The sequence below is a fragment of the Polyodon spathula genome, chromosome 2 (assembly GCF_017654505.1).
Source record: "Polyodon spathula isolate WHYD16114869_AA chromosome 2, ASM1765450v1, whole genome shotgun sequence".
NCBI classification, from domain to species: domain Eukaryota; kingdom Metazoa; phylum Chordata; class Actinopteri; order Acipenseriformes; family Polyodontidae; genus Polyodon; species Polyodon spathula.
Window position 1 is genome coordinate 77,838,359 of NC_054535.1, and position 18,327 is coordinate 77,856,685.

At 36.1% G+C, this 18,327-nt stretch overlaps 1 protein-coding gene across 8 annotated transcripts in view; it reads right to left on the reverse strand.

Annotated features, from left to right (window-relative positions):
• Positions 1-737: 737 nt before the first annotated feature.
• Positions 738-18,327, reverse strand: part of LOC121301047 (pro-neuregulin-1, membrane-bound isoform-like) — a 77,457-nt gene continuing 59,867 nt past the window's right edge. For 3 of the 8 annotated variants that reach the window (XM_041230193.1, XM_041230149.1, XM_041230199.1), the window contains 8 exons: positions 17,570-17,702; positions 15,238-15,296; positions 10,566-10,589; positions 8,548-8,650; positions 7,823-7,949; positions 7,150-7,274; positions 6,361-6,564; positions 738-4,386 (listed from right to left, as the gene is read on the reverse strand). In XM_041230193.1, coding sequence (XP_041086127.1) covers positions 3,735-4,386; positions 6,361-6,564; positions 7,150-7,274; positions 7,823-7,949; positions 8,548-8,650; positions 10,566-10,589; positions 15,238-15,296; positions 17,570-17,702 — 1,427 coding nt within the window. In that variant the 3' untranslated portion in view covers positions 738-3,734. Of the gene's footprint in view, positions 4,387-6,360; positions 6,565-7,149; positions 7,275-7,822; positions 7,950-8,547; positions 8,651-10,565; positions 10,590-14,540; positions 14,600-15,237; positions 15,297-17,569; positions 17,703-18,327 lie in introns of all 8 variants that reach the window. The other 5 variants (XM_041230158.1, XM_041230140.1, XM_041230167.1 and 2 more) reach the window with 5 other exon arrangements.

The window sequence follows — 18,327 nt, forward strand, 5'->3', positions numbered from 1 at the left end:
AAATGGCAGTCAGAAAGTGATGCTGGGTGCCTACTGTTAAAGGGATTGCAGATAACAAATTAATTACTTAAATATCCCTCTCCACACACGCCCTTTAGCCATATACTGTAGGTCTCAAATGTGCAGTTTTGAAAGGAAAACATGTTTTAGCAAACATGTATTTTCATTTTAAAACATGATATCTGTTACTACGTGAAGTAAATGACATTTCAATTTTCTCTGCATTCTGCCACAGGAATCTGTCTTTCCATTTAAACTCCCTGGATCACTTCACCTCAGTAGTATCTTCTTGGTCATAGGATGATACTGGCTGAAAGCATTCCAAGTCATTAAGGGAAGCAGTTGAATGGTTAATGACAGGAAATAATCAATTTCAGGGGTGGGGACAACACAACACAAGTGCAACACAATCTGAAAGCATTGATAAAGAGAGGTATAGAATCAGGTATCATGGTCTATAATAGAAACACGTTTACAACAGTGTGTTTCTTTTCAAACTGGACATTTGAGACACGCGTTAGATAACGAATGAAAGTGCACGGCAGGTAAGTTATATTATTACTTTGTTCGCAACAATCACTTTATTACTGTCTTGTTTTTCAGAAAGTCCTGGTCATGCCACTGTGTTGCTGAAAGGTAAAGGTTTGCCTTACAAACGTCCATAAAGATGTCAACCTCTATGATTTAAATTAATTCTGCATAAATCAACATAAACCAACTCTGAACCTTACATCAGATCTGTATACCATACCTTTAATTAATGGATAATTAAGAAAAAACAAAAACCATGTGGGTGGTACAAGTATATCAGGGAGAATATAATGCCTAGCTTGAACAGAACAATGACATTATCCCAGGTGAATAGAGGTGAATATGAAGCAAAAAAGACAGCGTGGTCATTTTATATTTTAAAATCAATGAAAAAGACTAACAAACAACGATAAAAAAACAACCAATCTGATGACATAATACCATTTAATAAACAAGAAAAGGGTACAAAATGTAAGTTCTTTAAAAAAACAATAAATAAATAATAATATATTGCTGAGTTTCCCAAGTTATAGTTTCAGCTTGCAACGTTTCCTATCGTTTTCCAAAGATACATTCTTTATTCTCAACAATAAATTACATAAAAAAAAAAAACATAGTACAACAAAAAACAAAAATATTTTTTATGAATACAGTATACATTCATACAGCCTAACAAAACATCTTCTGGAAAGAGTTAACCATAAATAACTGACAAGTAAATACACTTAATTGATCAGAGTGCCACTGTCTATAGTACATAACTTCTAAAGACTAGCCAATGAGAAAAAATAGCATTTGTATACATGATGATGCAGCACAGGTTCCATATATATTTTATAAAAGAACAGAATGGTGTGTTTGGTTCAGACCTGACTGATATTAAATCTTGCATTTCAGTTATTATACAAGTTCAACACTGATCCAGTTATCAGCTTGGTGGGAACAGTTCAGTTTTATCTTGCTTGACCTTGTATAGGGTTTCTGAGTATTAGAGCTTTGCTAATAACAGATTTGCTGATTTCAAGATCTCAAGTGCATTTTACAGCGTGTTGCTTTCAAAACAAGGTGAGTTTTATTATATTATTTTTATTGATTTGACTTTATTATTCTCTACTGCACAGTGACTTGACTCTATTGTCAGGCACAGACTAAGTGTAATGTATTGTATTGTTTGACATCAGAAATGGATTTGGATGTTATGAAGAGATGGTTACAATAAAAGACAGCCAAATGTACATTTATATTTGTCAAAACCAGAGAGCTGACCAGTAAAAAAGACAGCGTCATTGCTAAAGGCGTAGCATTATTAATAGCTAGCAGAATTATTTGCAGGGCCAGTGACTTATTATGCGACCCATAGCATCAGATATGTAGCTGTGAACTGGTGATATTTAAATAATTGATATAATGTAGAAGACATTGACCAATAGCAATTGGGGTTTCTGGTCAAGTCTGATCAAGGTAAATTAAGAAGAGCTTAATGACATATAATGCAGATACCCATACAATGTGTCTGTTTCTATATAGTATTACATATATTGTGGGAAATGACTGAATTTTATATATATATATATGTGCACACATACACACACACAAACCAGTTTTCTGACAGTTGATAACTGGTGGGGGACACTGCAGAAAGGAAACATTGTTTCATAGTGGCTTGCACTGGGAATTAGTGGCGTTAAAGCAACAAAGGTGCAATAGTTCTGTCATTATGTAATAATTGTCACTTACAGGAGGTCTTTGTTTTGTAAGTCATCCAAACCCTTCCATGCACATGCACTATATAAGTGCACCGCATGCTAGTTGTAGGTCTGGTCAATGCAATGTGCGTGCATGTTATAGTATTCTGGTTTACCAAAGCAAGTTTAACAGCCTTTGTTACAGTCATTCACTCAGCAGTATATAGTTCCAATAAGGCTTTGGTATTGAACCATGGGCACCATTTTTACTCCTACTAACAGCTGCATAATAGGAATACATTACTGGTGCACTGCTAACCTTTATAATCATGCTTGTTTAAAAAAAATAAGCAACCCTAAAAATAAAAGAAATAAAAATGAGCTATTGCACTTTTACTGACAAAAAAACCAACAACTGTACTGTAGCTGTAGATTTTTGTTTCTATGTAACTGCATTATGTCTTGCTGTTGGCCCCTTGTTCTAAAGCAAAGCATCATGGGGTGAGCCTGCTTGTATTCCTATGTGTGCACTACTCTCTGTCCACAGGGTGTCCTGTACTTGTTCAGGGGACAGTGTATACGCCCCAGTGGCATACAGCATGTCCTGACACATGGTACATGGGCAGTTTTTATTTCAAAATAATACTTTTAAAAGTTAAATAAATAAATACATAAATACATAAATAATTAAAATAAGAAATTTTGAAAAGATTTCAGGCCAAAGTTCACAACTACTTAATGAATGCAAACACTACAACCCTCTTGTAGTCTTCTCTGTTATGGTATTGATAGTTTTTGAATTTGGTTGGAGTATGACTCCTCAAGGTCCTTTTTACCAGTCTTCTTTTATGTGTTGTGTGTGTTTAGTTTTTTCAGTCTCAACACATATCCTGTTATGTGTTATTACATTTGTGGCAGGGCACTCGTCTGTGGAGTAAGAACAGCTATGGTTTTCTTTCTGTACTTCACACAAAACCACTTGAAAGGGAAATCTATTTGAGAATGAAGGACTTTACAGAGTAAGATAGTTTAGCTGATGGCCAACACTTTTAATGCATTAATTAAACAAACTAGAAGAAAGGCAGTTTATGACTACCCTTTGCCAGTGTCAGTTAACATGAGTTTCTTTATTCAAATCCCCATAATGCATTACTTAGGAAGCATCGGATATATTGATGACAAACACTAAACAGCAAGCCATTGTAAAGTGTAATAGTTTTGTGGAAATACTGTGGGACACCAATCACTGTACGAAACCTGCTCTTAACATAACAGAACAAAAAGGCACCATTGATAATTTTCTCCATTGAAATACTGTAAAAACTGCTACATATGGCACATTCATTCAAAACTCAAAACGCATTTTACATACATATATTTAATTTATAAAAGACTATCGTTTTATTCCACTACTGCTAAAATAAAATAGTTTAAGTATTTTTTTCTTCTTTTTTTCAGAATACTTCATTTATATAAAATAAAGTTTTACTGGTGACTATGTATAAGTATTTATTTTTTTTACACAGCAATTGGATCTTGATTAACTATTACACTGGACAGCCTAGCTTGCAAATCCTCCTGTGTGGATAGCCGATGGGTTGTGTTAGTCCTGCTGCTGTCAGCCAACCGGAATGCTGGGGCTGACTCGAGGTTTGCTGCCATGGGATTCTGTATGCTCAAGAAAGGTGTGTCTTCCCCTATTCGCTCGTCTTCAGTCTCGCTCTCAGAGCTGCTGCTCTCTGAGCTTGAGTCGCTGTCGGACTCCAATTTGTGTGGAATGTGGCCATTGAGCTTTGTTCTTTTTGCCCGCCGGCCATTGGCAACCTTCTTTGCAGGCTGTTGTGGTTCATACTCCTGGGTGGTCTCATACTCATCATCTTCTACTATCCTCAGTGGGCTGGGAGGAGGGCTGTGGGCCTCAAGACCATGGTTGTAGTGGGCAGAGTTACGCTGCTGGCTGCTATTGGTATTGTCGTTCCGTTTTTCCCTCACACGTGGAGGTGTAACCAATAGGAGCGGCCTCTCGTCCTCCACCAAAGGGCTGATGGCCATGGAGGGAACAGATGTGGCCAAGCTGGAAAGGGGCGGGGACATCTCTGAAGACGGAGACAAAGGGGACTGCAACTCCACAGGGGACATGCGGTTAGGTGTCGTCATCGCAGACACGTACCTAGCGAGTAGAGAGAAGAAAACAAGTGAACACGTGGGATACACAGATAAACGGTACTCTCAACCCTTTGACTTCAGAAACCTCTGCAACAAAAAGAGATACCATGAAAAGGTGTTTAGGGATCGAAGTACGCTGTTTGATCCATTTGTAAAGATAAGAAGCTCAGATGCGTCTGATTAGGCTCATTTAAAACACAGAACAGTTCAAACTAGGAGCCCTTTTTCTAACCCTGTCATTTTCAGAGTCCAGCTTCTGATGAAGACACTATCTCAATAATGCATAGGATAATGCATCTCACTGCTGAAGGCGCTGGACAAAACGTTTGTCGAAAATGTAGAAACACTGAAAAACAAAACGTAACTGTGTAGTGTGTGTTCATTTTATATGGATTTGTGTATGCATAATTTAAAAGCAGGCAGATCAACATTTTCACATTAGTTTTACGCTTCAACTGCTGTGTCGTTTTTTGTGTTGAGAAAACAGATGAGACTTTTTTTTTTCCTCTCATCTGAAATGACCCCCTGTCCCCGAGGCAGGTGTGCTACTTGCTGGGCTGTCAGCATTACAAGGAAAAGACACCGTATTAGATGGGCAGAGAGAACCACAGAAATACAAACAAAGCAGGCACATTATTCCTACAGCCTCCTTCATTTGCCTTTGCATTCAGAATCCCCCACCCTCTAGAAAATATAATGCATCATAACAAGTGATGCTATCATTAAAAAAAAAAAAGACATTGAATTCACAGGCAATACATATCATTGATAATATATTTAAAATTGTATTGAGCATGATGTTTCATACAATGAAATAGATGTCAGTACATGTTGTATCTTCTTTTGCCTGTAAATACCCTGACACTTTTGCCTGTAAAAACCCCCACACTAAATTGCAGTTTGCCCAAATACATTTCAAGGTGTTTATTAATAACTGACTTGTTTTAAAATATCAGACATTGTAAAAGGGACCTTGTTGAAACATTTGTACACTATGTTTAAAGTTATAACCTGCCTGAGCTCCAACCATAAATGCTTCCATTCCAACACTATCAACAGAAATCTGAATCACTGTTGAAATAGAATTCTGAAATAATAATGCTTTACCAGACCACTTAAAAGCTGAACCTACTTTTGATATATTTTATACTATTTTGATACACTGAATAACACTTTGATAACAAAAAAGTATGGCAGAATCAGAACTACTGTACATTCTCCATTCAAATTACAAACACTCATTGGAATGGGTGTTACAGAAGAGAAATGTTTATGTCAAGCTATGTTCAAAGCGTAAATATAGCTAAATTACCATACCTACTTTTATAAAACCATCGCTTTATATTCTGATTTATAGCACAGAAGTTTTGAAGGAAAACAAATTATTTTATGTGCAGTTTTCTCTTTCTATGGGATATTAAGCAGATTTTTTAAAAATAGGATTTACTGCTTTCCAAGTGTAAATGTATAATTAAAAAACAAATGTGCATGTATTCTGCTAGTTATGATACCCATACATATTCAGTTGCTGATTATTTTTTTCTTAATCCCCTGACTTTTGTGTTTCAACGCATGTGAGGAGGAGCTGTGATGAAACATTGATCTCTTGGCTTCCTGTCCTCCTTGGATGCTCCAATAAACAAGACAGTGGAATCTCACTTTCTCCATTTATTTGGCCAGTCAGCATAATACAGCAGTCTATTGATTAAGTTTTGATAAAGACACAATTCAACAAACTCTCTTTTCAGTGTTCATAATTTCAGATTACTTAAGATTTAATGATTGTGTGTTTGAAGTTATGGCTGATCCCTCCATATTCTAAATGTGAAGCTCAAAACTTCAAAGGCAATGCAACTGAACAGAGATTAACAGCAATGCGTTTTTATGTTACATTATATCGGAACAGACGTTCTCTGAGGCTCCTTGGTCTCTTTGAAATATCCACAGTAAAAAAATCAAAAAGCAATTGCGTCCGTACCTCTCACTGTGTGGCGAGTCCTTATAAGACTCGGGAGAGTCCTGTGTATTCTTTAAGTAAGTGGTAAGATCTCGAGCACAGCCTGTACCATTCAGACGACCTCGGTGCCCAACCGGACCGGTCTGTCCATTGGTTCCCATTGAAGATGTCACCAGGGCAGAACGGCTTTGTGATGTCATGCATTCAGTGTTTCCATTGTTCCAGCTGGGAAAAGGTTCAAAGGAAAAAAAGAGCCAAATTCAGTTCATGTTTTCACTTTCTGTTAACATCTGTAAAAATATTATCTATCTATTTATCTATAGACCTATCCATCCATCTATCCATCCATCCATCCATCTATCTATCACAATTTCCATACACTAAGCAAGCCAACCGCACATACAAGAACTAGGTCAAGATGTATTAGATAATACAGCATATTGGATATAACCATAGCTAATAACAATCGTTATTTTATCTTCCAACTTTTAATGACAAAGACATCACAGAATATTAGAATAATAGACTATTTCGCAATGCAATAATAGACTATTTCGAAAACACTGTACTCATTCTGGGACAATGCACCCAATGGAATGAAGCCTTTAACTGGAAGGCAGTGCTCTACAATAATAGCATCAGACAGCCTGTAAATGTGCCCTAAAAAGTAACTGTCAAAGACAGTATAAATGGCTCTTTGTAGGTATGCACTGAAAAGGGAAGTGGACAACATGGTTAGTTTTGGCAAGAACCAGAAGCTGGTTGTTTAAGTTTGTATGAAACTGAACTGAAACAAAGGTCTGTAGTTACCTGTGGCTCGATGTCTGGGTGACAGGGGTAGCGTGACATGTGGTTGACGAGTACTGGCTTGTGGAGAATGATGTTTCTGTTTCAATTATATGGTCTGCAGTCATGGTGATTTTAGATGCATGCTGCTGAAATTAAAAAAAAACAAGTCATTACAAATATCAATAAAATGAAAAATGGTAGACAACAGAACAATAATGTCATAAAAATACAAAAAATTAGACATTATGATCCTTTGACTAATTGTCAATGAAGGAAAAAAAACCCTATAATTAGCCAATTATATTTATGTGTCGTTACTGTCTTGTGTGATTACGCTTTTTTCTCATGATTGTTAGTTTTGTTTTACATTTTACTGCATTACTTTTTCAATAGTGGAAAAACCCATTTATTTATTTAGTTTCTTTCATGAACTAAATGTTACATGAGCTGCACACAAAAGGTGCCTACTATTACATCACAAAAATGTACTTTAACAGAACAGCATTTTCAGATTTGTAAGTGTATTGCTTTTTGTTCTACTTTTTCTTCTTTAACTTCTGTAAAACATGGCAGTCTGGTTCTGGGAGTGTGATATGACACATTTCATAATGTGCAAGAAAGAAAGTACACAAACTTTTGGTTAATGTCTTCATGTTTGTTACCATATAAACAGTATATGTCATTTTACACTTACAATCACTAGCTGTACACTTTCTGTGGGTGGGTTGGGGTGGTGGGGTCCGTTTGCAAGGTTATTCATGTTGTTACGCTCGGATCGCAAACTCTGCCTTAGGCGGTCGTGAAGCTTTTTCCTTTGTTTCCTGTTTGAGTAAAGATAATCACTGATAAGTACACTGTTTTAGTGGTACGTTTGTTCAATGCGTTATTTACTTTTCAGCTGCATTCAGAAAAAGTTAGAATCAGGTCTTTAATTCCGCAAGTTTATAAGGACTTGCAAATATCTTCTGATGTCTTCAGCAGGGGCTTGAACTCCTTGTGCAGTGCAGAAGAGTCTTGTCTGAACCTCATTCAAAGTTTTTTAAATGTTTCTTAATCCGCTTCCAACATACATGTAAAATAACCATGATTTGGTATCTACAGACAATAGCAAAGTTGGATAAGCTGTTTTGTAAGTAGAAATGGAGGTGGAACACTGGTACATGCATAAAGGCAGACAGGCAAGCACCTCCTAACTACAGAGCTAAAGAATGCTCTACTTTAGTCTCCTCGCAATTGGATAGGAGGTTCACTGGATTTTCTACATATTTTTGTTCAAATAAGACTGAACTTAAATGTTGACGATTATACACATATGTATATACAGTAGTGGGTGATAACTGCTGTACTGTATCAGCTCAACATGTATAATTATTCACATTATACTATGTCATCATTGAATTAATTGGAAAACTGCATTACTTGGTTTTGCAGTAGGCAACCACACACATGATGCCAACCACTAGCAGAGCAATGCAGATGCCTGTGATCGTTAGCACTCGTTTCTGGTAGAGCTCTTCAGCTTCTAAAAAGAAAAAAATAATACAGTTTTAAGTTTTCCACTCTTTACTAAACTTAACTTATTTAAAGCTATGTGTTTAACCATGATGTCGGTGTTTATCATACAAACAAGATAATTGCATACCATAGTACAATTTTAATTTCAAAACTGATGTGTTCTCTTTTAATGTATTTATTTTTTTCATTTTACAAGGAGACCTGCCTCCTTCCCTTATTTCAGTTATTTAAAACTTGGTGGAAGTTAGTATTAAGCCACTCTGGTAATAGCTCTTCTTTGATTTCCATAAACATACTGAATAAAGTGCAGAAAGTGATGGGAAACAAGGGTGCACATACCAAATGTTAAATAAGGTATGGTTTATATATATATATATATATAATAAATGAATTCCACTAGAATATTTGTGAGTGGCTGTACACCAAGTTCCTGAATGCATGTAGTCAACAGCTGTTTACTTTACATGGACTATTTCAAATGTTTGAATATATTTTTGGTGAAAGTATTATATATTTTAAATGTAACACAATTTTAAATTACATATCATTCAATGCACGCATAATATATAGAACATATATCTTTACATATTGTACAGTACATGTAAGGTTTTGTTCACAGGTCACACATAATAGGGCCCTCTCCCAGTTAAACTGGAAATCTTAATCCCATACTTAATAGAGAATCTAAGTTGTTTCCCTTAGAATAGGAATGTAACTAATTGAATCTGTATACACGTGTTTTACATTTTTTATGTAGCATAGCAACATGTAGCACTGAATGTTTATTAATTTGTAGAACAGTAGCATGCTACAGTATGCTTGTGTTTTGTGTGTAGGAGTTGAATTATTCCAATCAGCATAATAATTAGCATTACATGTACATTTCCTGTGAACAAACCCTGGTAAGGTAAGCATGTAACCACAATACAATTATTGAATAATCATTGGCAGAAAAATTAAGGTTGTTTAAAAGAGACAAAGGACAACTATAAAATTAACATGAATAGTGTAGTAAATGACAGGACACACATAACGAGGAAGACACAAAGAGACACTCAATTAAACAGAAGTTGAAAAAAAAGAAAACAACAAAAAAGAAAAAATAAACAGAGTTTGGAGGAGTCAACTGTAGGCCTGGCACAGCATGCTTGATACTGGAAAAAACAGTATGAAGAATGCTTGGAAAGGCTGAAGCAAAGTTCGAAGGGATTTCCCATACAGCATAACGACTAAATTACTATGGCCAACTAACGAGGCATGTACTATACTCCTTTAGGTGGCTTTACTGTCAGTCAGTGCTTAAACTGAACAGATACTAATCAATATCCATTCTGCTCAAGTGTGTCCAATGCATATTTTCAGACTCTGCAGACTTAGGATCAAACTCAATACATGTAAACTAATTCTACATCAAATGTGTATATGGTGCTTGTACTGTCCTATGGCAGTGCAGAGTTGAGGACTTGACTCCCAGCATTCATAAGTGTTTGAGATGAAAGGTGCATAAAGAATGAAGGATATATTGAATGTTCCTCAAGTGTATGACTCATGCAGGAATCTACTGTTACAGTATAAACGTGATTTAGAGAAGGTCACTACCATAATGTATAATGTTTACATTAAATTGAAGAAATGCCATTTATTTTCAGGAAATATTGAATTGGTATGTAGTAGATGTTTAATGAATCACTGCCAAACATTTTTGCCAGTTACTGCTTTATAATTAAAATGAATTGTCAGTAAGTTCAGAGGTTTGTAAATTGTATTGAGTAATTCCTTTAGCACTACTTTTGTGTAAAACTAAATCTGTTATAGCTGTATGATCCCTTCTTAAGCATAAGGAAACTAGTTGGAATGAAAGAAAAGTCTTAAGCTCCTAAGAATCCTAAATTCGCAAGCTAAAAGCAATGATTGGTCCATACCCATAAATTCAATCCCAAGATGCTCTGCCAATGCAGAAAGTTGACAAAAAGAAAGAAAAAAGGAAAAACAGTTTCAGAAGAGAGCATTACTCTGTACTCAAAAAGCAAATTACACATGACTAGTCTGCTTTCACACAGAAAATGTAACCAGTGGCAAACATTAAAATGAGACTGTGCTCAGATAAGCTAATGGTTATCTAGAGAGACTTTATTTTTTTTATAGTGATGGTTTTCATTACATTGGACTGGTTAAATTGACTTCACTCTCTTTCTTACAGTACAAAAAAAAGACAAATGTAAAAAAGAAAGTGAAAGCACTCAAGGTTTTTAGAGCTGTACTTTGTCTAATTTTGCCTGCAGTAAAACTGATGGTACTAAAACATACAGCAGTAGTAACAGTTCCACTTAAAAAAAAAAAAAAAAAATCAATAAAATGAGATTTATTTTAACAAATAAATTCGGACAAAGGGGTTATTTCTATTGTATTGCATTTTGTACTGTAACGTTATTAATATAATGCGACAATGTAATTTGTTGTTGTTGAAAGGTTAAGAAGCACTAAACTATTCTGATTTTAGTTAATGAGAACATGCTTTGTATAACATGTACATAATTATCCTGTAGTCTAAAGGTTAAATCCATGCATAATAATATTGTTTTTTAAGAACATTTAATCTGAGCACTGCAAATGATGCATACTGTACTGCATTAGCTGCAGAGAGCTTGTAAAGTAGCTAGCAAAATTAGGGGCATGCTCATGCATACATTTTCACTGTAGTTATTCTGTTGCAAATGTAAGGCTGGTAGTTCAACTGTAATCACATTTATAGGGAAGTCATTTTTACCAGGCAGCTTCAATTCTAACTAATTCAATGGGAAATAAGTACTTAGAATCAGAATATATTCTATCCATAATTCTCACAGGAAAACATGCTGAGAAAAACATGCACAACTCATTCCCAACCACAACCCAAACAGCAATATAAACTGAATGTACTATTCAGAGCACTGTCTAGTACTCTAATAACCATGTTAATCAAATACTTGTGTGTGTGTGTGTGTGTGTGTGTGTGTGTGTGTGTATATATGTATATATATATATATATATATATATATATATATATATCCTGTTGCCTTCATTTATAAAATACGTCACTGCCCAGGAACTATTTCCCATCTTTCACAAATATTTATGTACTTTTTAGAAAAAACAAAAAAAGAAACTTGCTTTCAATTGAAGTTTTGTCAATGCTCTTATTTTCCAATAAGACATGCATTAAATAATTCATAAAGTTTCGTTCTGGAGTCCATTTGAATTTAGACATAGTAACAAAATGGGATTTTCAATCTGAGCCACGATGGGAGTTGTTATAAAGTCATTACTGACCCACCAGTATGTTGCTGTTAAGACTGCACATTGCTACAGAGCACCTTAATACAATAGATTTTGAACACTTGCCATCATCTCACTGGATTTTAAATCCAGTATATGCCCTTTAAATAGGAGAGACTTGCTGAGCAGCCCAAATGCAGAGCTGCTTTACAACTTTTAAAATTGTGTTTCTGCTTTAACTAAGTGCTTCCATCCAATTGAAAAATTACTAAAAGAAATGTACATAGCTACCTATCTGACACAAGGCAGAGGCAGCAGTAAGCAGGCTGGGGAGCTGCAACAGCTGGTGCATTGTAGAACTTGCTGGTGCATTGTATAACTTGAAACTTATAACTGCCCAAAACAATTCCTGCTTATACATGGATACAGACAGTCCATATTTATCAGATCAAACTTTGAATAACAACCTAAAAAATCTCTTTGAGTAAACTTGTCATTTACTGCCGCGACTTTCTATTTATTTATTTATTTTTATAAATTTAGTCGTCACCAATTATTATTTTTCTATTATTTTCTTCCCAATTTAGTCTTGTCCCGTTATTTTTAGGCTCAGCTCACCGCTACCACCCCTGCGCTGACTCGGGAGGGCGAAGACGAACACATGCTGTCCTCCGAAGCATGTGCCATCAGCCTCCCGCATCTTTACACACTGCAGACTCACCATGCAGCCCCCGAGAACTACAGTGTTGGAGGACAACGCAGCTCTGGGCAGCTTGCAGGCAAGCCCGCAGGCACCCCGCCAGACCATAGGGGTGGCTGCTGCACGGTAAGCTGAGGACAACCTAGCCCTCCCTCCCCTGGGCAGCACTGGGCCAATTTTTTCGCCACCCCCTAGGAACTCCCGCTCATGGTCAGCAGTAAAATAGCCTGGATTCCAACTTGCAATCTCTAGGCTACAGTGCACATCCAGACGGAGCGCCTTTACTGGATGCACACTCGGAAGCCCCCACGACTTTCTACATTTAATAGCCTGATCATTTGATTCTTGCGATACTGCTTCTCTGAATAATTATAAAACTCCTGAGAAAGGTTCTGACTGATCAAAAATACCCTTGAAATATATCCATTTATTCTTGGAGGCTGCACCAACCCAGATGCCAAGACTATCTTAGGCAGCAGCTATTCTTGCCTGTCCCACTCTGGTAGACTACCCGCATCTAAAAGCACACTGACCTTATTGGTCATGGTTTTGCTATTAAATTTCCTCTAACAAAAAAATCTATAATGACTAATGACTAATGACTGCAGTGATCATTTGAGCACTTGCATTTGTTTGGACGGTTTAATTAAAAACAGTTTAGCTGGATATGAAGACTCAGTCATTTTTAATGTTCATGTTTATGTATTTATCTGTTGCCAAAAGAGCTTTATTAGAGCTTATATTCCAAGCCCAGTGTATTCATTGTATCTTAGTTCAGCCTCACAGAAGCAATGCACATTGGACAATTAAAGGGTTTGTTTGTATTAAAATGTAATTAACACATTAATTCCTGAAAACTCTTTCTGTCCAACATACAGCACATTATATTGATGTCTGTGTTGTGCAATCGTGTTGTTAAACTTCATTTTTCATCTAAAATGATAAATACAGCAATGCAGTTACACAAGTGCTCAAGAGCAGTCCTTCATGTTTAGCCTCTTGCATTAGGAAGTTGAGTAGAGGCAGACTAGATATATTAAAGGACAGGGATCCTTTTATTCTGCTGCACCCCGACACTGCCGGTTAGCTCTCATGTATACTGTGAAATAAACTGCTCCAATGATCAGTCACTAACTATATACATTTAAGTTTCTGTATTTTGCATGAATCTTATTTGGCTTAGTTAACTATAGTGGAGGCTCACCACCACAAACATCTATCCTTCCCCATGATCCATGTATATACCTCCTGGTGCTGCCTGTGAACTCCTCAGCTACAGCTGTACACCCATGAAGAACACCTACCTCAGCGCATTTACAATTACACATGTTTTTTGTTTGTGTCCTCTTTGACCTCAGTCCTTCTAAACTGCAATAATCTTTTTTTTTTCCTGTATGCTAATTTCCTCTTTTCCTACTTCCCTTATATTTTGTGATTGAGTGTTTGAGAAAGATTACTAGTTGAAACACTTGTCATTACTTGTTAAGTTTATTTGAGCATTTCTAAATGCATTATTTTAGCATGTCTAGCACTGTTGAGTTTTTAAAACATATGGATGGTACACCTTCCAGTTTGCATTTTTAATATGAGTCAGTCTGTCGCTCACATATCTGCACCACTTCTTAACCTGTCTCTGCTCACCCCCCTAATGCAAGCACTAAAAATTAAGACTGCAACCATCTTCCATGTGGTGTATGTGTGTGTGTGTGTGTGTATGTATATATATATATATATATATATATATATATATATATATATATATATATATATATATATATATATATTTACTTTGTTTTATTTTTACAAAATAAATCATGATCAATAAAAATCCAATTAAGAAATAATCTGTCTAGAATTTGAGAAAAAAATGGAAGCAACAGGAAATAGCACTGATTGAGCATGTTTGGGTTCAAGCACAGACAGAAAGTGGAAATAGACGTACTGTAGAAGCTGGCCATTACGTAGTTTTGGCAACGATCACCAGTAAATTCATTTGGGCACCTGAGAGGGAAACAAAAACCACCAAGAAAAGAAACAAGAGAAGAAGTGAGTTTACAGCAGAGTAGATGCCTTCACCTCAGCGAGTATCACCGTTGTTGATCACTGTTAAAAAGAAAAACTAGAATGTGTTTAACAAACAGACGTTCAATTACAGTACGACTGGGTCTGTTTGTAACACACGTCCTAGCTGAAAGAAGTACCAGACTGTGTCTGCGCCGCAGTAGACAACAAATATAGTTTTTTTTTGTAAAAATAAAAAAGCAATGATAACAATCAACGTTTATCAAATTCAAGTGCAAATAATTTGACCGCTAATGATTCTTTGAGAGATGTGAGTGGAGAAAATGAATGTGGAGTACAGTTTAGTGTGTTACAGGAAAGAAAATTCCACGTCCAATCAAAACTACATCTGCAATGCTAACAACCAATGACTAGCCTTTCTGGCCTGCCATGGAAACAATTTTGGAAATCCCTCCTGTAAAATAAATTTGTTCAAATCGAAAGTAAGAAGATTCAATTAGATTTTTTGATTGCACCGGCTTAAAGCAGCCCACTAGAAGACGCAGAAGACACAGGCGTTGATACTTTTAACAGAGATTAAACACCAGAGATCTCTTTTTACTTCTGAAGGGACATACGTTGGATTTTCAGCGGCATTCTGTCTAGACATCGTTCTCCCATGAACTCTGGTGTGCACCTAAAGAGCAAAAACGTAATAAGAAACAAAAAAAATAAAACAAAAACAAAACTTGGAGCTGTCAGTCTGGGTACTGTCTTGTAATTCATAACACAGATTCATATTAACTTAAATCAGTTTATCAATACAAAAAAAAAAGGAAACACTTTAAACTTGAAATAAGCATTTTCACTAATGAAAGAGGGATGCGTTTTCATATTGGTTTGTGTGTGGCACACCTGTCTGTTTCTACACTGTTTTACACATTTGCTGGAGTCTGCAAATGCAATACTGATGGTGAGCTTACACTCTTCAGGGTTTGGGGCATTGGATATTCACTGTAAAAGAAATAGCTCTGGCTGACTTCCCTTTCCTTTGGCCCAGTTAGTAGATTTGAATGCTTTTCAATCATCCCAGTTATCATCTGGGTAATCTGTGTTCCGCTTTCCTACAATTGACTTGGTCTTTACATTAATTACAGCTCTGCATTTCTATTAAACAAGAGAAACAGGCATTTAGTACAATTACGGGACAATGGGCAAATCGCTCAGAGCTGACAGCTCCCAGAGTTCTTGAGCCTCTGCAGCTGCGCTACAGAAAATGTCACTGTAGCGTGTTACACTAATGTCAATATTTTACATTGTTCTCTCTTCTTTCCATTACTATTGCTCATTTTCCTGTTATTTAAAACTTGCTGTCACATTTTCACTTGTGTTTTCCCAAAGTGGTCAATTTGTTCCTACACTTGACCTGTAATGATGTATTATGATGACATAGTAGAACTGTAACATATGTCACCGATGCGTGTTTGCGTGTTTTCATGGGTGGTAGTTCACACGTCAACCTACAGCTGAGGAGACAAGCTGAGTGTTTGGAGCACCTGCCTGGCAGTGAGTCAGAGACCTGAGTCAGAGTGGGTTATGAATAAGGTTATATTAACTCCCAAATTGCATTAACAAAAATAGGTTATTCCCCAGAATGCCAGCAGATTACAGCTACTGAACAGAAAACATCCAATATTGATAGACTAATTAATGGAAATGTAGGTGTGGTTGTGTCTTAATGTTGCCAGTTGATGTTGGTATGAGTGATATGTACCGTTGTTTGATTCTAGCTATGTGTAATGTCTACTGGAGAATGATCTAGTAGTTCATAGATTGTACAGCGCTCCTTGTATATAGTATGCTGCCCCTCCCCCCATGGCTGCAGGTTGTCTACAACAAACATTGTTACTTCTATCAAACTGCAATAACTGAAAAACATGCAGCACTTACTAAAAGGAAACAAAAGCCCTTAGGGACAGCAACATTTTTTTTCCTGCTTAGTCATTGAAGAATTTAAGCCTGTAGATAGACTGTAAAACTTTCTCTTATGCATTTTATGGACAGGAGCCAAGTGTCTCTGTAACGCTGTCAATTATCTTCTCAAGTGCTATTAAGGAATTCACTAGCTGCAGTTTTATTTTATAATGTCAAGCCCGTATGGGCAAAGGAGAGGAAGGGGGCAGGACTGCAGACGTAGGGGTAGCTTTTGCTCCAGTACACAAAGAACCACTACAGAATCCAGTAGGTTAGTACCCTATGAGCTGTGGCTGGTCAATGTAAATCTTTGATGGTTATTCATTGTGAAAGCAGTGACAGTGAGAGTATCCACTTTTTCAAAACCATGAATACACATCAACTGTGCCCTAATCCTTCTTCTGTCCATTACCTTTACACGCTATCTCACTCTGCAGCAAGTATGCTTAATTAATGTATGCTGAGTTTGTGGTGGATGTCTGATCACTAGGGACACTGGACTAACATGACAACATTAATTTCAATATAGGAATATAAAGTATTTCAAAAGTTGAATGGAGGGAGTGACTGAATTCCAATGCATTTTTAATGCTGTCTATACAGAATATTCTGAAACCTGTGTTTTATGATCAGGAATCAATATTTGTAATTAGTAAATTGGCTTTAAAATCACCCACTGTCTTTTTAAAAGTAAATACATTTATAATGTATGGTTCAGGGCTCCCAGCAGACAGGAGCCTCCACCTGTTCCCTTTTTAATCTCCTTTTAGTACTGAGGCAATATGGCCAAGTAAATACTCATTAATTTTCAGTTCCCAAGGTAATTGGATTGGATAGTTGCAGTTTGAATCTTGGGCAAATATGTTGCTACATTTAATACTGTTTATCAACATAATGACCATTAAAAAATGAGAATCTACTCTACAAGTACATTACAAATGCAAACGTTCCTTGTTTGTTTTATCTGGTGATTTTTCAGCTTCTGCTGTCCCTTACCTGCACAGGTATTTAGTTTTGCTTGGGATTGTGTTGAGGATGAAGCATTCTCCTCCGTTCACACAGTAGTTCTTCTCACTGTCGCTACACTTAATGACATGGCCAGTTCCTAGCGTAGGAGCAGTTGTGGTTGCTAAAACAAAACAGATATGTTAATATGAAAGTAAATAGCTAAGCTGAGGCACATAATACTTAACAACATGAGTAAATGGTTTTAAATAGGAACACTTTGTTTAATGACCTCTGAACATTTTTTTTTTTTAAACTTGAAAGTACAGTGCTTCCAACACTTAAGATATGGATGCATTTTCTATCGTACATAAATACTGAACAGGTCAGCACATCTATAAAGAGCTCTGCAGATTTTACATAGTTTTGAATCTCAATAAAACAAATAACCTTTTCCTTTTTTATTGAAGCACAATGTATTAGATCTAGTAGATTTCTGGTGGTACAGTATGTACAATATTACAATGGTTTAAATATCCATGAGCCATTTTAATACTGAACTGGGTCAAGCTTAAATCAAAGATATACAGTATCAGTATGTGTGTGTATGTGTGTGTGTATATATATATATATATATATATATATATCATATATATATATATATATATATATATATATATATACACACACATACATAAACACACACACAATGCGTTTCATAGATAAACCACAGACAAGTGATATCAGTATGTGTTGTAGTGATGTGGGTACATATAATATTAATATATATATATATATAATTATATAAG